This window comes from Chinchilla lanigera, unplaced genomic scaffold (assembly GCF_000276665.1).
Source record: "Chinchilla lanigera isolate Chin_1 unplaced genomic scaffold, ChiLan1.0 scaffold00059, whole genome shotgun sequence".
In the NCBI taxonomy this organism is placed as follows: domain Eukaryota; kingdom Metazoa; phylum Chordata; class Mammalia; order Rodentia; family Chinchillidae; genus Chinchilla; species Chinchilla lanigera.
The window spans coordinates 10,716,026-10,739,042 of NW_004955460.1; the positions used below are offsets into that span (position 1 = coordinate 10,716,026).

The window sequence follows — 23,017 nt, forward strand, 5'->3', positions numbered from 1 at the left end:
GCAATAAAATTTAAAAAGAAATCAAATGTTCACCGTATTTTCTATCGTGCCGTGTACACCTATGAAATGACTGACACACCCAGGAAATGAACAGCCTCCGCCCTGGCTTCTTTGTACCCCTTGACCATCCCACCCTCACTCCTGTGCCGGGGGAAGCCGCTCATCTTCTAGTACGAGACACTTGCCTTGCTGCTTCTAGGATCTCATTAGAGATGGAGTTACGTGTAGTCTTTTTTATTTGTTTTTTTTTTTTCCCAGGATAAAGCTTTGGAGATGCATTATGCTAGTTTGTGTATTGATCGATGATTCTTCTTTTTTGATTAATATTCTATTGCAAGGATATATCACCATTTGTCTGTGTTGCCTGTTGATATTTGGATCGACTGGACTGTTATAAGCCTGTATGTACAGATACACTTTCATTTCTGCTGGGTAGAACCTAGGTGTGGAATAGTTGGCCCAGAGTATGTGTGTGTTCATATATTTCTTTCAGTCCTGGGGATTGAACCCAGAGTCTTCACGCTGCCCTTTTTCAGTTTTTAAACTTTTGAGACAGGGTCTAAGTTACTAAGTTGCCCAGGCTGGGTTTGAACTTGTGATCTTCTTGCCTCAGCCTCCCACAGTGCTGGGATTACAGGTGAGCAGCACCATGGCCAACCAACATGTTTAACTTTTAAAGAAACAACTGGGCTTAGAATTTTTAAGTTGCTGACACTGAAAGTAGCAAGGGCTGGGACTCTGAGTGTGCTGTCAGAGAGGATAGAGCCAGGAGCTCAGGCAGGACAGGTTTCAGGACCCAGCCAGGAGGATTAGAAACTTCTGCTCTGTACCACTCAGCACACTCTTCTGAGGTCCTGGGTGACAGGCAGGTCCCTCTTCCCAGGGAAGCAGTGTCAGCTACCAGCTGCAGCATTCAGAGATGAGAGTCAGGGGCCGAGGGCTGAATGGGACTGTCAGAGTTGGGGCTGGGGTCAGGTAAGGCGCTGGGAGGTTGGCAGGGCTCTGGGTGCGGATCCCAAAGGAAACAGCACTGCTAGACTGCAAGAAAGGACTTTATTTCCAGATGGTTCTGGGGGCAGGGTTAGGAGGACTCACGTCTGTGGCCATGCCCAGCCCCTCCAGCAGCTGCTGGGACCGGGAAGAGACAGGAAGGGAGGCTGGGGAGTGCGGGGGAAGAGTCCCAGGTCCCCCGCCTGGTGGCCTCCTGAGAAGCCCGCCCAGGACGGCCTGTGACCCTCGATGCCCTTCACGGTCCTCCTTCGGGGCTTCGGGGCTGCACCTCTGGAGCAGCCCCCTCCGGAGTCAGGAGAGCGGGAGCCCAGGCGCGGGACTGCGGCCACCTACAGGCCTGTGTCTCCTCCAGGTTGGGCCCCTGGTGAAAAGGGATGAGCTGTCCTTCCTCGTGCGGGCTACAGTTCCCAAGTCAGGGACCCAGGTTCTCTGCGCTGTCGCTGCACTTGTGGACCCACAGAAGTTCACCCCGGCAGAGAGCGAGCGAGCGAGCTGACCCCGTCCTCCCGAGGTTCAGAGGAGGCCGATGGGTGGCCAACCTCGAAGCCAGTGCGCCCCTCCAGCCCACCCCACGTCCTGCCACCCGACATCCCTTTTTCAGAACTGGGGATTGAATCTATGGCTGTAGCAAAGGACTCCGTTCCCACCTCCTGCCCCCATTATATATATATACTTTTAAAAATTCTGAAACAGGGTCTCGAAAGTTGCCTGGGCTGAGCTTGAACTTGCGACGCTCCTGCCTCATCCTCCCAGTGCGCTGGGATTACAGACACGCGCCACCACGCCCCGCTCCCACACGTCTGAGTTCTGTCCTTGGTATCTTCCCTCTCCCTCCCCGTCCATCCCTGCATCCTGCTCACTCTCTGTGGGCTACTGATATCCTCTCCTGTCTCCTCTTCCCACGGGGGACCGCTGAAACCTTGCGGCGGGCTCTTGAGGCTTTCCTTGAGGCCGGCGGCCGGGACGGGTGCGCCCCGGGCGGCCTGGAGCTGCAGGAGGAGGAGTAGGGCCAGCCGCGGCCACATGGCGTGTAGAGGACCTGGAGGGGGTAGGGGAGTGTCAGAGGCCCCGCCCCGCCCACTGCCCGCTCTGGTATCCTCCACCCACCCTTGTCCTCAGAGGCCTGGCGGCTCACTTCAGAGAGGTGCCGAGTCAGCCCAGGGTCCAGGCAACGGCCTCCTCCGGCTCAAGGACTGTTAGCCACAGACGGTTACGTCCTGGAGGTGGACAGAGCCGCAGCCTCCTCGAGCCACGCCCCCAGGACAAGCCACGCCCCACTTGTGACTACACCCGAGCCAGAACCACGCCCCCACATTCTTGCCACGCCCCCGAGGCCAGCCACACGCTCTACCCAGCCACGCCTCCGGGGCCAAGCGTAGCCCTACATCCCTCACGCCCCTTGAGCCCTAGCCACGCCGTGTTCCAGTCACGCCCCTAAAGCCTGAGTTATGCTTCAACGACCTTGTCACGTTCTTGAGCCCACACTACGCCCCACCTCCTGGCCAGGCATCTGGAGCCCAAGCCACGCTTCGCCCACCAATGGTCACAACACGTCTCCTACAAATGGCCATGCCCCCACGTCCTCTCCACACCCTTTAAACCTTATCCCAGAGCCCAGTCCATCTCTGCATCAAAACTACTGCCCCAGCGCCCTGGTCTCTCTCTGTTAGCTTGCTCCTGCAACCTGCTCCACCTTCCTCTCCTGTCTAGTGTGAGCTTTTCACCTCCAGGGTAATCCTTTGAGGTCCCTCTTGCTAACCATTCTTCACTCTTCTTGAATATTAGGGAATATATTCAGCGGCTTTAATGTCCTTATCTTCTGATTCTATCATAGATGATGGATGCCATTGTTTTTTTTTCATTGTAGGTTGTGTTGTGTTTGATTTTGAGACAGGGTCTCACTACGTAGTCCAGGCTGTCCTCGAATTCATGGCAATCCTCCTGCCTCAGCCTTGTAAGTGCTGGGATTACTGGCGTGTGCCACCTGCCTGTTTTTTTTTTTCCTGTTTTTTCTATGCTTGGCAGAAATGCTTTTTATTGGAAGCCAGACATTGTAAATTTTATGTTTTAGGAGCTAAACCTTTGGGTATTTATTTATTGGTGGTACTGAGAATTGAACCCAATACTTTTCCACTGAGCTATATCCCCAGCCACTTAAGCTCCGGCTTCTGTTCGCCGGCCTTCTGGTGACCCCAGCATTCTCAGGGCCTCCCCACCCCCCTTCCTCTGTCCGGTGAAAGCTTAGCTCTTAGATCCTGGAGGAACCACCCAGGAACACTGCCCTGCCTGCACTTATTTGCTCTCGTCCTGGTCAGACCGAGCTGCTGAGTTCCTGTTCCATCGTGTCAGCAGGTCGGAGAATGATGTGACTGGGACACAAGGTGCAGAGAAATCATTCTGAAAGTTGGCTCGACCATATTTGCACTACATCTTCCTCCACAGAAAGCCCCCTGCTTCCTTCCCTCAGAGGATTTTTGACATTATTTTCACTCCACACCCTTTGCCCTCAAACCTATGATTTAAAAGGTCACCAATTTGATAGAAACCACAAGGGTTTAATTTCCACATTTTTGAGGCCTTGACAAAACTTACCTTGGGAATATTGTAACACTACTTTGCTCTCACAGGTTTTGAGGAGCCTGTTTTCCCTGGGTCCCAGTGTAATTTGCAATGGAACAAGGACTAGTGAGTGAACTTCTGGCCCCAGATTTGTCATCTTGCATTAATGTCTTCTGCATATTTTGGAGCAGCTGAAGTTAACTGAGTCTAAATGAGTAATATGGGGTTGGGTAGAGGCGACCTCGCAACGCAGGGAGCAGGTGTCCGAGATGTGCGGGAAGCACAGAGCACTGGGCAACAGAGGACAGAGAACGTCCACCCTCGGTGTGGGGGAGTCACATCTCCAAGTCACAGTGCAAAGAAGGCATTATAGATCTGTCCACACTTCAAGCTTAATCCACAATAATAGCAAAATACAAAAAAAAGCACAGTCCACTCCGTCAAAAGTTTTGCCCTTTCTGTGCCCTTACAAGCTTAGTCAGCCTCTCCGCAAGTGCAGTCGTATATTTTTATGGGTGCAGTCGTATTTGTGCTGTTAAAAACTATTACAGGCTAGGTATGGTGGCACACACTTGCAACCACCGTGGGAGGCTGAGACAGGAGTATGCCAAGTTCAAGACCAGCTGGGCAATTTTGAGACTTAGCAAGACCTTGTCTCAAAACAAAAGTAGAATGGTTTGGGGATGTAGCTCAGTGCAAAGGCTCTGGGTTCAATCCCCAGTATCACCAGACCAAACCAAACCAAGCCAAATATCTTCTGTATATTACATTTGCTGAAATAATCAAGTGAACACCTTTTAAATGTAAGTTTTCATCAAATCAAATTTAGCACTGTATTTATCCTACAGAAATGTTATCTTTATGGCAATGCTTAAGATGTACCTCAAATTCAGAAATGTGAAAACAATTTGACAAAATGTGAAGAGTTTACTCAGCTTTTTATTTAAGAGGAAGCTCAAAACCACTGATATGTGTCACACCCATTTATATATGCAAGAGTCTGGGATGACAGAGTATGTAGGAGCCTTAACACTTTCAAGTATTTTACTTAAAATATATGTAACAGGGGCTGGGGATTTAGCTCAGCGGCACAGCACCTGCCTGGCAAATGCAAGGTCGTGAGTTTGATTCCTGGTACAGGAAAAAAACAAAACAAAAATATATACATATGTAACGATCAGCTTTAAGGACAGTGTAGGAAATCATAGTAGTTGCCATTAAAACTATTATGAAGAGTATATATTGTTGGTTATGAAAGATCTGCCATTTATATATACTGTACCTAGAAAAATATGTTGAGTGCTGAGCAAGTGTTAGCATTTGATTTTAGAAACTTTTATCCAAGTGTAATATACATGCAGAAAAATACACATTTTAGGAATACAGGTCAAAACATACTCAGCACCCAATTTCAAAACACATTATTACCAGCACCAGATAGATAACCCTTTTAAGCACTGGCCAAGGATAAATGCTTAACCATTTCTAATAGCACAGACAAGTTTTGCCCATCCTTGTCCTCCACATAGAAGCACACAGCACGCTTGCTTCTGTCTGCACTCCTTCATTCAACATGGTGAAATTCAGCTGTTACTACACGGGCTTATAGTTCACTCATACTCAGCGCTCTACAGCATGCGCGTACGCAAATACCACATGCATTTATTCACTCTACATGCCCCAAGATAGTTTTTTGCCCGTTTTTGTTGAATAGCACACATGTGCCAATTTTACAAAAAGATCGTGCTAGTTGGTAACACACTAAGAGTTCCTGTTGCTTACATTCTTGCCCAGACTTGCTTCTCATGCCTCCATTTTAACCATCTGTGGATCGGTAGCAGTCCTGTTTTGAATTTGCATTTCCCTGAATACTACTAAATCCAACACATCTTTTTGTGCTTATTGGCCATTTTGGTTATCATTTGCGAAGAGGGTGGTGAAGTCTTTTGTCCCATTCCTCTCGTTGATCTGCAGGTATACTTTATATATGCTAGACCAAACACTAGAAAATTATAGGCTGCAAGCTACATCCATGTTTGTGAATAAAGCTTTGTTGGGAAACGGTCACATTCATCTATGTGCCATGGTTGGGCATGGTGGTGTACACATGTAATCCCAACACTATGGGAGGGTGAGGCAGGACGATTTCAAGTTTGAGCCCAGCTTGGGCAATTTAGTCAGTCTCAGGCAAAAAGGGCTGAGGATGTGCATCAGTGTGAAGGCCCTGGGTTCAACTCTCAGCACAGCAAACAAAAAACTGAGATGAGATTCATTTATGTGTCACATTTGGCTGTTTTCATACAACGGCAAAGTTGGGTGGCTGCAAAACAAAGCCCCAAATATTTACCATCTGGCTTCTGAGTTCACGGATGCTTTTATCTCCACCCTATCTGCCGTCCACTTGCTTTCTTAATGTCTTTCTCATAAAAGTTCTTCAAGTTTGTATGGCCAAATTAACTAATTTTGATCTTACACTTTAGATTTTTACATCTTAAGAAAACTTCACTTACGCTGTTATGAAGTTGCCAAGTTATGACAAAGGGAAAGAGTGTCCTTTCCCCCGTCGCACTTCACCCTCACTCTTGTTTGGTCAGTGACCACGTGTGTGTCTATTTCCAGAACTTCTGTATTCCTTCACTAGTCACTTTTATCTTTGTGCCCGTATCACATCATAATTTCTATAGATTTATAACCAGTCTTGATACCTGCAAATAGAAATTATACAGCTCTTTTACAAGACAGCTTTGACTGTATTACTGGCCTTTTGACTATTCATATCAACTGTAGATTTAATTTGTAAATTTCCATTCAAAAACTCACTATGGTTATGGTTGTATTGAGTGGTGTGTGATGGTGTATACATACCATCTCAGGAGGCTGAAGCAGGAGAGTCTCAAGTTTGGGGCCAGCCTCAACAACTCAGTGAGGCTGTCTAAAAAAATTACAATAAAGGGGTAGGGGTATAGATCAGCACCACAATGCTTCTCTAGCATGTTCAAGGTCCTGCATTCAATCTCCAGTACCATAAAAACAAAACCAAACAGGAAAAGATTGCTCTCAATATATGAGTTAATTTAGGGAAAACTGACATTGTTTGGAGTTTGTCCTGAAATGCATAAAGAAACATCCCTCCATGTTGTAATTCTTAGTTTTTCTGGATCTCTTGAAAATTGTTGAATTGTTCCCTAGCTACTTGAAAAAAACTGATTTTTTTTTGATGGTATAATGAAAAAAAAAAAAAAACTTTTGCAAAAAATAATCTTATATACAAGGACCTTAATTTGCTAATTATTATCTGAATATTCCTCAGAATATTATATATATACGTAAAATAAATTTTCTGGCTAAGTCGTTCTGTACAACATTGTACAAAATTCATCATAGAAGATAGCCTTGACTTTGTTTTTTGTCTTTTTGAGGCAGGGTATCGCTATGAAGTTCAGGCTGGCTTTGAGCTCACTTTGTAGCTCAGGCTGGTCTCGAACTCTCAACAATCCTCCTGCCTCAGCCTCCCGAGTGCTGGGATTACAGGTGTGCGCCACCACGCCCGGCTTATCCTTGACTTTTTATCATGAGGGCAAACTTTCATATTTCACCATAAAGCATATTGTTTGTTATAGTTTAAGTTACTCTTTGTCCAATTAAGGAAGTTCCTTTCTACTCACATTTGCTAAGGTTATAAATGGACATTAATTGTATGAGTTTTCTGCGTATCAAATCACCTTCATGTGACTGACAGTGGTTGACTTCTTAAAGTCATATTTAACCACTCTTGCATTCTTGGCGTAAGACCCACTGATCACCAGTTTACCCATTTCCAAGAATAAACCTGTTTGTTTTGTTTGCAAAGGACTGGGTCATATGGCCATTATAAACAAGTTACAATAAGCCCCTTATCCTAGGTTTCACTTTGCACATTTTCAGTTATATGGGGTTAGCCAGTCCAAAAGCATTAAATGGGAAATGTCAGAAATAGGTGCTAAGTTTCAACATGTGCACAATTCTAATTAGTGTGATGAAATCCCACATATCCTGCCTGGGAAATGAATCATTCTTTTGTCCAGTGTACCTCTGCTGTACCTGCTACCTGCCTGTGACACAACAACTATGTATTCAAAAGGACTGCTGTAGTACTACTGCACATGGAGGGATGGAGCTATTGGCCATCTCAGGCATCCACCGGGGGCCTTGGAACAGATGTCCTGTGGAGAACAGGGTGCTACTGTACTGGCAATATAATGGATCATTGGTGTAAACTCATTAGGATTTACAGAATCAAGTGAAAAGGGTAGGTAGTAGGTATAGCAGAGATTCTCATTCTCAGGAATGAAGGGGCGACATTAAGTCAATCAACCAGAAAATGTGTGCTAGAAACTTATACTGATTTGTTCAAAAGTACTGAGAATAAGGGGCAATAAAATGGCAGCCGTACCTATGTCACACAAAAATTCAGATAAAATGTGTCAATTACATAATACTGACATTCTATGTACTCAATTCTATAGATCAAAAACCCAGAGAGGTAAAGAACTGGGGATACTTTAGAGCAGGACAGTACATGTAGCACTAGTTCTTTCTAAAACAGACAATCCCAAATCATGTGTGCACTCTTTATCAAAATATTTTTAAAAATCCTTTTTTTGCTCAAGTTGAAAATCATTCCTCTACTGATGAGGCATTCTCTAAAAATGAACTTGTAGTAAATTCCTCTAAAGAACTGAAAATTACATACTTTACCATTATATAACTATCAAATATCCCACCAACAACATATTCCTTAGTACGTTTTGCCGTCCAATACTCAAGTAAAACAGTCTTTTCACAAATTATTCAAATACTAACTTGACTAGAAGTGCATAGAATTACCATTAGATTGCTTTGAAAAACATAAGAAATGCAGTTTAATGCTACAGTTCTCACATCAACTCTTCATGATTTTAAAACTTCGTTTTATAAAATGGAAGTTTATTCAGAACTGGTAGTTTCTGGTATCTTTCCTATAAACATTTGTTTTCACATTAGAAATATGGCTTTTAGCAAAACAATTATCAAGACAGTATGTTTTCCACATTCATCATATTGACAGATTTCTTCTTAGAATAATTCCCTGATAGGTATATACAACCTGAACCTAAAATAAATATTTATAAAGTTTCACACCTGCATAAATTATCTAGTGTCCTATGAGTTACATCGTCTTTTTTTTTTTTTTTTAACATGGTCTTCTTGAAGGCTCTGCTACTTGGGTGTACTGTAGAGATTCTTCTCTGAAAAATCACATTAAAATGGATCTAACAATTCAAAACTTCCTCATTCAGGAGGATGAATGGTGAAATGAACAATATTAGGCTCCCTACCGAATTTCCTGTATTTGTATGGTCACGAGTTTTTCTAAAAAACTGAGATTTGACTTCAGGGATTCTCGACATTGAGTACATTCATATTGCCTCTTTTATGAATTCTCTGATGGCTATTGAAGGCTGATCTGTGGTGGAACTTTTTCCCACAATCATTACATTCATAGGGTTTCTCTCCTGAATGAGTTCTGTAATGTACAGTGAGGTATGATTTCTGAGAAAAGACCTTCCCACATTCATTACATTCATAGGGTTTTTCTCCTGAATGGCTTCTATAGTGTACGGTGAGGTTTGACATCCGAGAAAAGACTTTCCCACACTTGCTACATTCATACGGTTTCTCTCCTGAATGGATCCGATGATGAATTGTGAGATAGGACTTCTGGGAGAAGAATTTGCCACATTCATAACATTCATAGGGCTTCTCACCAGTGTGTACTCTCTGATGTCTAAAGAGGGATGAATTATGGGAGAAAGTTTTCCCACACTCATTACATCCAAAGGGCTTCTCTTCAGCATGTCCTCTGTAATGTACAGTGTAGGTAGTCAACTCAGAGAAGGATTTTCCACATATATTACATTCATAGGTTTTCTCCTCTTCTGGAAGGGGCTGGTGTCCATTAAAGGATGAATTTTCAAGGACAGTTTTCCCACACTCATTACATTCATAGGGCTTCTCTCCTATGTGGGTTGTATCATTGTCAGTGAGATATGGAGACTGAGAGAATTTCCCACATTCACCACACTCATGTAGTTTTTCTTCTGCATGTACCTTCCGATGCCTGATGAAGGCTGAATTTAAATTGAAAGTTTTGCCACATTCAGTACACTCATAAGGCTTCTCTTCTAAGTGACTCCTATAATGTATAGTGAGGTATGACACCCTCGAAAAGAATTTGCCGCATTCACTACATTGATAGGGCTTCTCTCCTGTGTGTGTTCTCTGGTGAGTAATAAGGGTAGACTTTCGGTAGTAAGATTTCCCACACTCATTACACTTATAAAGCTTCTCGCCTGTGTGGGTTCTCTGATGGTCACTGAGGGCTGACTTGCGTGAGAAGGATTTCCCACACTCATTACATGGATAGGGTCTCTCTCCTGAGTGGTTTCTCTGGTGTAAGGTGAGATGTGTCTTCTGGCAGAAGGTTTTCCCACACTCACTACATTCATAAGGCTTCTCTCCTGAGTGAGTTCTCACATGCTGCGTGAGGTGTAACTTCTGACAGAAAGTTTTCCCACACTCAGTACATTTATAGGGCTTCTCTTCCAAGTGTGATCTCCGATGTACAGTGAGTGTTCCCTTCTGACTAAAGGACTTCCCACACACATTACACTCATAGGGTTTCTCTCCTGTGTGGGCCCTCTGATGAATGATGAATTTGGACTTTTTGCAAAAGGACTTTCCACATTCTGTGCACTCAAACGGCTTCATTTCTATCTGTGATCTCTGATAGGCATCAAAGGTTGAAACCTGGATGAAGTCTGCCTCAGAATCATTCCACTCATAAGCCTTTTCCCCCATATATGCTCCTTCATGATGAGCAATGAAAACAGCTTCACCATCTAAGGCTTCCACGCACTCATAGTCAAAGGGCTTCTCCAAATCATTAATTTTCTGCAGAATACTTTCTTCACTTTGAGAAGAGGTGTCCTCACTCTGATTAAACTCACAAAGGTCCTCTCCATGACAAATTTGCTCACATTCATTACATATATCAAGTTTCTTTTTTGCATAGCTTCCATCACTACTGATTAATTCTGAAACAGATTCTAACTTCTTCCCACAGGAGACACATCTGTGAGCTATTATACCTGAAGGAACAAGATTTGTTTCCACATAATAAATTTTATCAAATGCATCCTTTTGCTCCTCCAGGAAGGTTTGGCTATGGATATCAATAGCTTGCCTTATATGTTTGTCTTCATTTGCTTGGATTCTCTCAATCAGGTCATCAACCTTCCATACTTCTGAAAAGAAAAAAATTAAACAAACCTCATGAACCTGGACACAGAGGCTACAGAATGGGTGTGGTACTTAAGTATCTTATTTGTGGGGCCAACACTGACTCTGGGGCCAATATCCACAAATAAAAAATAAATTGAGTGCGTTAGTTTTTTTTCCCTTTAACTTGTAATACAAAACACACACACAGGAACAGAGGGAGGTGGGGAAGTATGGGTATGGGACTCAGTAGTAGTGGAAAAAGGAAAACTGAATTCATACTGAATGCAATTACCTCTGTTACAATACAAATATTATATTCAAAACTTTGGTAGACAAGGTGAAATAAACCCACTGAGTAAGTGCTAGATCCAGGCAGAAACAAGAAGACTCAGAGCAAAAGGGGTCCATGCAAGAACAAGAATAATTACTGCGTGTACATGCAAAAGGATATTCAAGTATGGATTACACTTGGTATAAACAGAGAGCAATTCATATTCAATTGCTAACATATCATTTCATATCAACAAGACTGCCAAACGAGGCCATTCCGAAACCACTGATTTTCTACTCTGCACATACATCCAAATAAACATTCTAAAAAGCTCAAATTTCCTCATATTTAGTGAGACAGCTCCACAGAGCACGGAAGTTTGACAAAAATAGTACAATCAGTAATTTTCTTTCAATTTGCTGATTAGATTTCCTAAAATTAGTCATGTCCCTATCATAATACTTTTTCTGAATTCTGAATACAAATGAGGGTTTCCAATCTCCTTTTTTTCATTTGGTGAAAAATCTTAAATGTGAAATTTCTAAAGTTGCCCCTACAGTATTAACTTGGAAGGCCAAAACTTTTGATATTTATATTCACTCACCTGGGTAAGTGTGAGAGAAGTCACCTTCTATTGTCCATGGCTCCTCCCCCTGCTCCAATTTAATGATCACACTGGGTTTGGTAACATCATACCCTGTTAACCAGAAATGGACAAGGACTTGGACTAGCTGGCTGACTACAAAATCTCTGCAGCAGAGGAGGATGCTTCCCCAGAGGCTGCATAATAAAGTACACCAGTTTTTATCTTTGCCAGTTTTTACCTTAACAAAATTAAAACCTTTCAATGGAGAAGATACAAACATTCAACATAAAACCAAAAGGAACTAAAAGGTCTTATCACTTGCTTATTCCAAGTCAAGAACAAAATCATAAACTGAAAGTTTTCAGGCCGGGTGTGGTGGCGCACACCTGTAATCCCAGCACTCAGGAGGATCATTGCCAAGTTTGAGACCAGCCTGGGTTACAAAGTGAGCTCAAGGCCAGTCTGAACTGCACAGTGAGCCTGTCTCAAAAAGACAAACAAAAAAGTGTTCAGAAAGCAAGCTATCAGTGCATGTGGTGGTGCACACTTATAATCCCAGCACTCCAGAGGCTGAGGCAGGAAGATCATTGTGAGTTTGAGGCCAGTCTGGGATATACAGTGAAACCCTGTCTCAGATAAAAACCCAAACCAAACTGAAACAGAGAAAAAAAGAAAGAAGTTGGGTGTGCTGGCACACACCTGTAATCTCAGCAGTCAGGAGGCTGAGGCAGGAAGATTACAATGAGTTTGAGGCCAGCCTGGGGTACATAAGTTGAGTTCAAGGCCAGTCTGAACTATACAGCAAAATCTTTATTCAAAACCAAACCAAACCAAACCAAACCAAACCAAACCAACCTAAAAAAAAGGAACAAAGAAAGGAAGGCAAGTAGGTAAGTAGTCAGTTATCCTCACCCACAGAAATGAGGTTGTTGTAGTTCTCTAGCATCACATCCCTGTATGTTGTCTTCTCATCTGGGTCCAGGTGCTGCCACTCCTCTTGGGTGAAGTCCACAGCCACATCCTTGAAAGACACTGGCCCCTGCAATGGCACCACAGCTGGAATTGGGTCACATGAAAAAGTATAGAGGGACAAGGGATCTTCTTAAGCTCACTGAGAGAGTTAACTACAAACACTGTATATCTTGTTTTACCTTTACAGGCTGTGGAAAGAAAGAAGACAGTACAAAACCATGTTGCCTTTGAGTTCTTTAACAGATAAAAAATAAAAACCAAAAAACAACATAGCTCCAAATGTGCAGGGGAACTTGTGAATTTAGAGGGATATAAGCTAAGTAAAATCTTATTCCTGCTCTTGAAAGACTGACAGTGTGATGTGGAGACCCACATGTAAAGGAACACACACACTTTTCTTTTTGTTTCCTTCAGTGGTCTCTTTTGCTGGCTGGGCCCTCCTCTGCTTCTCCACCCCTTCATGGTGGAGTACCCACAACTCAGGTCTTTTCCCTTCCCTTCCCATCACCTCCCTGTGGCTCTCACCCACTTCAGCACTTCAGCACTTTGATCCTCCACCTATTTCCTTCCCATGGTAACCACCTCTGGTTAATCATGTGGGTGAGTGTTTTCCTTCCTCCAAGTTAAACCTCATGCTTGCAGCAACATACTTTTTTCTTTTTTTTCTTACTGGGTCACTGGTGTCTGAATTCTGGGTCTTCACACTAAGCTATACACTCAGCCCTTTTAAAAAAATTCTTAATTTTGAAACAGCGTCTCACTAAGTCACTAGGTTGCTTAGGCTGGGCTCAAACTTGTGATCCTCCTGTGTCAGGCTCTTAAGAGTACTAGGATCACACGTATGTGTCCCCACACCCAATGGCAATGTATGTTTTTTCTTGAATGAACAACCGAAAGCGTAGTTACAGAGTGATGTATACAAAGTAAAGAGTGGTTTAACTAAAAGGGCTCAAACTATTTTAACTGTATACTCTCAGACTGGCCTTCAAAGATTTGGCTAATCTGGAGTCCTAAAAGATGAACTGTGTATTCTACAGGATTTCCAGTAGGAACAGACTCACATTTTTACATGAATTCAGAAGGTATCACTGGGCCTGGTGGCACATGCCCGTAAACCCAGTACTCACAAAACTGAGGCGAAAGGATTGCCAAGAGTTTGAGGCTACTTGGGTTATACAGTGAGTTCAAACTGGCCTAAACTACATAGTGAGACCCTGTCTCCAAACACCAAACTACAACAAAAACACAGTTGTTGGCCACTAAACTAAACAAACTACAATAAAAACTGAGGTTCCGCCTGACTCTAGAAGATTGGCCATTATCAAGAAATCAAATAATAACATGCTGGAGAGGCTGTGGAAAAGGAACCCTTCTATCATGTTGGTAGGAATGTAAACAAATACAACCACTATAGAAATCAGTATGGAGATTCCTTAAAAACCCAAAACTAGAAATTCCATTCAATGTTGCTATTCCCCTTCTTGGTTTCTACATAAATGAGTTAAAGGCATCACATTAAATGACACATGCATGGCCATGTTTACAGCAGCCCAACTCACAATAGCTAAATTTTGGAAGTAGCGTGTATGTCTATCAACGGGTGAATGCCCACAATGACTCTGGGGCAATCAGAGATCCAGAAACTTCCTGTTAAATATCTAAAATGGAAAAAAAAAAAAATCTAAAATGTTAGGGAAAAAAGAAAACACTATTTATGCTGGCAACTGACATTAAATTTCCCTGATAGAAAAAAAATGGAGAACTGCCCACAACTGTGAAAGAGAGATTTAGAACCTAAACGGCATACCAAGACAAGCTCATATCTATGCATAAAGACAACAGAAAGTCACTTTCAGAAAACCAAGGTAACTTGTTACCTAAGGAAATGGTTTCTGTACAATTCTCAGGCCACAGTGAAACATCAAGACAAGGCTTGCAGTGCTGCTGCACAGAGCAGATTCTGGCACTGCAGACATTTTCCTTGTAGGTTATGCTCAGTGACAGCTACAGCACACTATTATCCACACAGGATGCACAAATGTCAGTGGACATCACTGACACAACAACTGCATATAACCCCACATGACACTTCTTGAGACAACAAAGATACAGCTGCTACCTTGATCAGAAAATGGATGACTACCAACAGGCCAGAAATGAGCTGAGAAACTCATCCATGGGAAGGAAGAACTGGGCTAAAGGACGACAGAAATTAGGGGCATTATAGGGTTTAGAAGACTGATTAACTGATACATCATGTGAAATCACATGCTAATATTACTTATGTTAATATAAATGGCCCAAATAAAATACTAGCAAACAGAGCCCAATACGAGACTAAAAACAGAATGCATAGTAACCAAACAGGACTTAAGGATATAGATTAGTTTAATATTTAGAAAACTATAATGTCCCATTATGATACAGGTAAGAAGGAAACAATTTATGTTTCCAAAGCACTTGCAAAAGCACAGTAATATTCAAAATGCATACCTGACATTTCCCTTTTATTCTTCTTTCTCTTTTTTATGGTACCGGGGGGTTGAACCTAGAACCCTGTGCATGCGAGGCTAGTACTCTAGCACTAAGCTCCATCTACAACCCAGCATACCCGATTTTTAGTTTTGGGTTTTTTTCTTTTTGGTACCAGGAATCAAACTCAGGACCTCGCACTCGCCAGGCAGGCACTGTGCTGCTGAGCTATATCCCCAGCCCTGGTTTGTTTTCTCTTGATTTTTAAAAGAACACAAGAAAGTAAAATCTAATGGATACTTCAGCATCTATCTATCTATACATATACACACACACACACATATATATATACATATAAACACATACGTACACTTTCCTACACCTTAATATGCCCAATATGTGTGATGTGTACATACCTGAGTTTACACATACCCATGCATACATACTCATGTCTCAGTTCTCTCAGTTCTGAAGTCAGAAAATGGGTAAACACTACACACAGTCTCACTAAAATCCCAACGAAGTAACATGTAAATCACCTCTAACTAAAGATGAGAAAAAAACTACAGGAATATGATTGAAAAAAGAAAAAGCTATTTCTATTGTTAGTGTCAGCTCTATTTCTATTGTTTCTATTGCTGATGTTAATAGAACTCAGAAAACTCATGATGAAACTAACTCCACAAAAGAATTTGAAGAGCCTGGCGTGGTGATGAACACCTGTAATCCCAGTACTAGGGAGACTGAGACAGGAGGATCACTAAAAGTTCAAGGCCAGCCTGCACTACATAGTGATACATTGTCTCCAAAAAAAAAAAAAAAAAAGATTAAACATTTTTTTAAGGTTATAGGATATAAAATTAACATAAACCAGTAGCTTTCACTATATATGAGTAACAAGATATAATTCAAATTACACAAGGCTTACAATAACTGAAAGATAAAACTTTTAACACAGTATGTATAAAATCTCTACCAAGAAAACCTTAAAATATACGAAGTCATGGAAATAAACATGAACAAATGTAACATTCCTTCCTCTTGGGTAGATCAATTTAATAACACAAAGACATCAGTTACCCTAAGTCACTTACATGTGTCATACCCTATGTTCAATTTCAGCACTCACTCCAAAATTAAGGGAAGAAATTCAATACGGGTACACACACAGAGACAACATGGTGAATCTACAAACAGACTTTTAGGATTCTATGATGACAGGACATGTCAAATCACTGAAGCAGAATTGACTTTTAGTAAATAGTGCTGTGGTTTGGGTGTCATCTCAGTGCCAGTCAAGAGTCCACCAGGATTAAAGTCTTAGTCCCTGGGATAGCACTATTAGGAGATAGTGGCACTGTTCAGAGGCGAGATCTAGTGAAGGGTTCTTGAATCACTGGGAGTGTGTCCTAAGAAAGGGACCGTGGGAGCTGGTGTAGTGGTATAACCTATAATCCCAGCACTAGGGAGGCTGAGGCAGGAGGATCACAATGACTTTGGGGCCAGCCTACAGTGAGTTCAAGGCCAACCTCAACTACATACTAAGACCCTACCTCACAAAAGAAGACCAAACCAAAACAACAGGGAGTGTGGAACACCAGGGTCTCTAACTTCCTGTTTGGTGATGTAAGCTCTCACACGCATGCACCACTACCACGATATGACACAGCAAGGAACAGAGCTGTTGTCAGCATCACACCCTTCAACTTCCTAAATTGTGAGGTAAACAGACTTTTCCTCTTATAATATGCTGCCTCTGGTATGTCATTGCTGTAAGGCAAAGCTAATACCAATGTTGCAAGAGCAAGACATAAACACCTAAATGGGTACAAAGCTGCACCAACTCCTTATACCACAAAAGAATGGACCCAGGGGTCAGTGATCTAAATGTGAAAAGTCCACCCATACAGAAAAAAACAGGTAACTGACTCCATAACCATGATACGAGGAAAGGATTGACTCACATATATAAAATACAGTGGTACCTTGATTTATGAACACTTTTATCTGCCAACAGTGTGCTTCACAATAAAAGCATTTGGCAAAATTTGTTTCTGTTTGCGAACTCTACATCAAGTGACAAACCTGACCGCAGTCATCTTTCCCACACAAACACAAACGTGGCTGTGTTTTCCAAAATCACGGAACAAGTCTGTGAACTGAGACACATTTGAGACTTCTGCTTTTCATTATGACGAACAACACACACACACACACACACACACACAAAGCACTGGTTTTCAAGAACACTAATCATCAGGTAGTGAAAGACTGTAACCTGTAAGAGATGGAAAACCAGGTTAGCCCCACAGGTACTGCCCAAGAGTTTCAAGGCCATGAAGAAGATATAGACGTGAGGAGAAACAGTTGAGAGTTTGGGAAAAATAGGATGGGAAATATTATCTACAAGGAAGAAAATAACTAATCAAGTGAAATTGGTTAAGAATGGACACAGTTAACAGAGAACACTGAAAATCTCCAACTGTATTCCCTAAGTCCAAAATACTTGAGTAGACTCAGGCAAGAAGGAAAAAGTTTCAAATTGAACTTCCCCAGGAAAAAGTCTAATATCTGAGATGAAAATTTACTGGGTAAAACTGATGCCAATGCAGAAGAGAGAAGAAAAAAATCACTGAGCACGAAGATGCTGCAAAGCAGCTACATTAAATGAAACTGGAAGAAAAGGTAACTGAAAGCAAAGACCATCAGTGAGCTGTAGGACAATTTCAAGCAGGCTAATATACAGGTAACAGAAACAGATGAAGTTGCAGACTAGGGGCATTTAAAGAAATAATGGTCAAAACCTCTCCAAAGGCTAGGCGTAGTGCACACCCAGTTGTCAAGAGGCTGAGGCAGGAGGATCACCTTGAGTTCGAGGCCTGCTGGGACTATACAGCAAGACCCTGTCTCAAATAACAACAACACAAAAAAATCTACATTCTTCAACTAGTATAACAACACTGAGAAATTATTTCACATTAAGTAGACATAAAAAAACCGTAACAACAACAAAAAAAAGCAAAACAAAACCGTAACAGCTAAATGCAATTCATAATCCTAGACTTCTGTAAGAGATAAGAGACAGCAAAAAAGAAAATTACTAGAAACTGGAAAATGAACTACAGTTTCAAGTACTGTATCAATTTAAAACTTCCTGAATTCAGTAACTATGCAATGGATATATAGAAGAATATTCTAGATGGTAGTAAGTACAAGCTGAAACATAACAGGTAAAGAAACACAATATGTAACATCCTCTCTCCAATAAATCAGAAAAAAAATATATGTATAATATAAATGTACATGTACGCACATTTTCAGACACAGGTGATTTATACAGAAAATGTGGCAATTGGAGCATCTTGGCAAGAGGAAAATGAGATTTCTGTGTATACTTTGCAACTTTTTTTATAAATCTGAAACTATTTCAAACAAAATGTTGGAAAAAAAATTGTACTATCAGATACAATATAAAGTATTTTCTAAGGACTCAGAATCCAACTGCAAGGGATTTCCCCTGGCCAAAGATGGAACAACTTAAATATGAAAAGGAATCACGAGTTCAGTGTTCTAAGATGCATGAAAGATTCTGGCTGGGTATGGCGGCACCACGCTTGTAATCTCAGCATTAAGGAGGCTGAGCAGGAGGAACACTGTGAGTTCCAAGCCAGCCTGTGCTATATAAGCGAGTTCAAGGCCAGCTTGCACTACATGGCAAGACAGAAGGATTTTGAAGCTCCTGGATGCATAACAAAAAAACCCCAAGAAGCCTACTTGAGCTGGGCATGGTGGTATATACCTATAATCCCAGCACTCAGGAGGCTGAGGCAGGAGGCCTGTTTTGAATTCAAGACCAGCCTAAGCTACAGCCAGACCCTATCTCTAAAAAACAAAACAAAACAAACTCAAAAATAAACAAACAGAATCCTACTTGACATTTTAAAAATTATCTTTCCAATGAGAATCATGCAACCAAAATGGAATTTACTTTTAGGAATTTATTCCAGCAAGTAAATGAAGAAGAAATGGTAGATTACTTCCACTACTATTGTTATTCTGCCTTCCCCTGTGCATCAAAAGATCACTGCAATAATCATCCGTAAAAACAAAGACACAAAGAGAATATGCTCCCCTAGAAGTGCAAAAACACCATGTACAACAGTCTTGACAAAGGAACTGAACATAAACCTAATTAAATTTCCAGACTAGACAACCAATTTTATAAGACATACCTGAAGTAAAAAAAAAAAAAAAAAAGTTAAAATGATGGCAATACATTTCAAACTGAGAAACTAAAGATAAACATTCCAATTTCTTCAAAAATAACTGGTAGGTAGGACCTGTAATCCCAATCCTCCGGGAGCCTGAGGCAGGAGGATTGCAAACTCAATCCCAGCACAGGTAACCTAGAGACTTAGTGAAAGCTTGTATCAAAACAGAAACTAAAAGGGGCTGGGGACGCAGCTCAGTGCAAAGGCCTTAGGTTCAATTCCCAGTACTTCACAAAGCAAAATTAAAGGTCAGGGAGGAAAATAATGACGTAAGAGACATACTCAGGCTACTATGGTTAACTGCAAAACATAGACTATTTGTATCCTGACAAAAGGGCTGCGTGTGGCAGTGCATGCCTGTAATCCCAGCACTTGGGAGGTCGAGGCAGGAAGATCATTGCAAGTTAGAGACCAGCCTGGGCTACAAGTGAGCTCAAGACCAGCTTGAACTGTGTAGTGAGACTCTGTCCCAAAAAAACAAACAAAAAAAAGCATCATACCCCAAACTTCAAATACGAAGTGTATATTTAAAAAGGATGGTACTAGCCAAGTGTGGTGGTGTAAGCCTGTAGTCCCACTACTAGCGAGGCTTAAGCAGGAGAGTCCCCTGATGTTCAAGACCAACCTGGGCTACACAGTGAGTTTAAGGTCCGTCTACACTACATAGTGAGATCCTGTCCCCTTTGACCCCACCACGTATACTCTGTTCACATTTTGGTAACTGGAAAAACGATACGTACCAAACTCTTCTGGGGCAGATAACCCACCCTTAAATTCACAACAAGGATGCCATATAGATGCCATATAGATTTTAGATACCAGCAAAGCTATCACAATTTTTGCAACTTCAACAAAGAATTTTTTTCTAGGAAATTTTTAAAACAGAAGAGCAATAAAAATGGTTTCTCCTTTTTTAAGGGGGCGGTGATAGGGAGGGAGTACTGGGATTAAACCTAGGGAATTCCCACAGGGCTGTACGCCCAGCCTTTTTTATTTTGAGAAAGGGACTAGCTAAGTGGTTCTGGGCAGGCCAGAACTTCCCAATCCTACTTCAGCGTCCCAGAATACAAGATTACTGGCCTAGGCCACCATCCAGCAAATGGTTTCTTCAATAGTCAATGCAAAGTTTGGCGCTTTTTTTTTTTTTTTTTTTTGTCATTTTGAGGCAGGGTCTCACTGTGCAGTTCAGGTTGTCCTTGAGCTCACTCTGTAGCTCAGGCTGGTCTCAGAACTCGCAAAGATCCTCCTGCCTCAGCTTCCCGAGTGCTGGGATTATAGGTGTGCGCCACCACGCCCAGCAATGCAAAGTTTGTATTTTCCTTTTGCTGTCTATGAAGGAAAGACAGACCTTAGTTAAAAAATTCTCAAGATTCATCTGCCACTCAAACTGCATTCTACGTGATATTAGTCTTCTATCCCTGCATTTCCATTTTAAAGTCAGATCTTAAAAAGCTCTTGAGATGCTTAACGAAGGCATCAGGAAGAAAACAGACATAGCCAGGAAAACTTACCTGCAGTCTGTACATTTTCTGTTGTTCTTGGGAAAGTAAATGACCGTTGCTGGTGGACCTTCAGGAAGAAAAGAAAGTCACAGGGGTCTGGAGTTATCTGGCAGGTACAAGCAGAAATCTCCTGCAAGGGAGCCATCAAATGAAATCACCCAGTGGAAACTAGTGGACAAGAGGCAAAGTGGGTGACAGGGAAGAAGCACATGCCGTTAATACCAACGCACTCACTCGTACGCTGCTTAGATGGGTTGGAATCTCAATGGTGAACATAAACATTGCTTTCTCATTTGGCCCCCATTTAGTACCAAGGCAGGGAAACAGGCCAGAAATGGAGAGAGGGAGGGAAGGAGGAAGGGGAGGGAGGGATAAAAAAAAAAGAGGGATCAAGAGAGTGAGCACAGGAAAGAAAAATGAAAGAACAGGAAAGGAAAACGAAAGAATTACCACCCACCCGGTTCCTACATTTTGTATTGTATCTTTAAATTGCTTAAAACTCGACGCAGCCATAGCAATTCAGCACTTCAGCGCTCAAAAGTGGGATTCCTGTGCATAGACATGGTTTTGTTTTTAAATTATCTGACTGAAAGAGGCGACTGCTGTATGTAAAAACTGTAATACATTGGACGGCCTGGGAGGTTGAGTCCTATCAGAGCAACCCTGCCCGGAAACCTACCTGCTCTGGCTCAACCTCTTCCTCTACCAACCAACGAAACAAGAGACCTGTCCTGCGGGGCAGAGTCTACAGGGGCACACCTGACGGTACTCCGCCGGCAGAGCTGGGAGCTGACGGACACCCACAGACACCTTGGGAGAACGTGGAGCGGGGAGCGGAGGAGGAAGAGGTCTGGGGTGCGGCAGGAGGGCTGCAGACCGATGCCCACGGCTCGGACGCCGCCTCCCCAGCACACCTCATCCCCGCACCCTCGACCCGCCGTCCCTCCCGCGAGCCTCTCCACTCTCCCTCGGCCCACGCGCTCCCGACCTCACCCGGCGGTGGCGCCCCCTTCCCACCCCTTCAGGCCGAGGTCCGCCGCCCTGGCCGCGCTGCCCCCCGAGGGTTCCGGGTGGGGCCGGCCCCGCCGACCCCGCCGCCTCCGTTCCCTCGCCTGCCCCGCTACTTCCGAGGACCCAGGTCGGGGCCCCAATCTGCCCCCCAGAACTCACCGTCCCGCAGAGAGTCGGCCTGGCCGCCGAGGTCGCTGCACGCAGCGCCAAGTGCGGCGCCGCCGCCTGCCCGCCCGGCCGCTCCGGTCTCCACCAAAGACTTGGCGCTCGGGTTCCGGTCCCACTGGAGCCTCCGCCCAGCAGCGCGGACTCTCGACCGCACAGCTAGCGCCTACCTGGTGCCGCCCCCACTGTGTCTCCGGCCCCACAGGCTTCGCGAATAGAGACCACGCAGGCCAAAGGCGGGAGTGGGTACTTGGGACTCACCGGAAGCCAACGCAAACCAGAAGGAGCGCATGCGTGGAGGCGCTGAAGGGGCGAAGTGCACATGCGCAGAAGCGCACCGGAAGCTCGCGTCGCGGGGCTGCGGCGAGTTCCTGTAAGAGTATTGGGACGGTATTTCCAAAACACTACCGGAATTAAGGACCCGTATAAAGACTTTTACCTGGTCTAGCAGTAGAGGGGCACTAGTATGTGAGCAAAGGTCTCCAAAGCCCTGCATTAGTTTGCATTTCTTTCCAGTCCTTGCTGTCTGGAAACCTCTGCGAGGCTGCATCCTGAAGCCCAAGTCCTCTGCAGGCCTGAGACCCTAGTGTTAGAACGCAGATTCTGAGGGAGGGAAAGAAAGAATAGATCTTGTTCCCTTACCTGAAATACTAGCAGACGGTTACCTCAGTACTGGTGTGTCACAAATGCCCAGCTATGCTTTCCAAGGATGAAAAGAATAAGCAATTTAGCATATCTAGATCACAACCAATGATTAATCACTTTGTTTTTGAAGTTGAAATAATACATCGATGTTTTTCCCCAGTGGTTTCTTCATACCTGGTGGCAGCGGTAGTGTTGGGGAAGATTAATAATGCCACCACTGCCAACTCAAAAAATCTTTCGTAAGGATGCA

At 43.2% G+C, this 23,017-nt stretch overlaps 1 protein-coding gene and 1 long non-coding RNA gene across 6 annotated transcripts; both read right to left on the reverse strand.

Annotated features, from left to right (window-relative positions):
- Positions 1 to 1,034: 1,034 nt before the first annotated feature.
- LOC102004146 lies at positions 1,035 to 2,296 on the reverse strand. Its single transcript, XR_263051.2, has 3 exons — positions 2,147 to 2,296; positions 1,872 to 2,050; positions 1,035 to 1,372 (listed from the first exon to the last, which is right to left on the reverse strand). It is a non-coding gene; the product is annotated as an uncharacterized LOC102004146 (long non-coding RNA).
- Positions 2,297 to 5,758: 3,462 nt separating this feature from the next.
- LOC102004360 (RB-associated KRAB zinc finger protein) lies at positions 5,759 to 22,685 on the reverse strand. Of its 5 annotated transcripts, none has more exons than XM_013521131.1 (6): positions 22,117 to 22,685; positions 20,956 to 21,013; positions 12,642 to 12,768; positions 11,748 to 11,840; positions 10,740 to 10,895; positions 5,759 to 6,275 (listed from the first exon to the last, which is right to left on the reverse strand). In XM_013521131.1, exons 2-6 carry the CDS (start codon positions 20,968 to 20,970, stop codon positions 6,235 to 6,237), a joined length of 432 nt encoding a protein of 143 aa, XP_013376585.1. In that variant the 5' UTR covers positions 20,971 to 21,013; positions 22,117 to 22,685; the 3' UTR covers positions 5,759 to 6,234. The 5 variants fall into 5 exon arrangements, with proteins under 5 accessions (XP_013376585.1, XP_013376586.1, XP_005397902.1 ...); XM_013521132.1 differs by having other exon boundaries at positions 10,835 to 10,895; positions 22,117 to 22,449; XM_005397845.2 differs by lacking the exon at positions 5,759 to 6,275 and having other exon boundaries at positions 8,515 to 10,895; positions 22,117 to 22,448.
- Between the last annotated feature and the right edge of the window lie 332 nt (positions 22,686 to 23,017).

What these genes read in the sequence shown, in the direction of transcription:
- LOC102004360 (XM_005397845.2), bottom strand. An exon ending in CAACAACCTCATTTCTGTGG is followed by an intron (nt 11,841 to 12,641) that starts GTGAGGATAACT and finishes TCTGGTTAACAG; the next exon opens with GGTATGATGTTACCAAACCC. An exon ending in CTTCTCTCACACTTACCCAG is followed by an intron (nt 10,896 to 11,747) that starts GTGAGTGAATAT and finishes TTTTCTTTTCAG; the next exon opens with AAGTATGGAAGGTTGATGAC.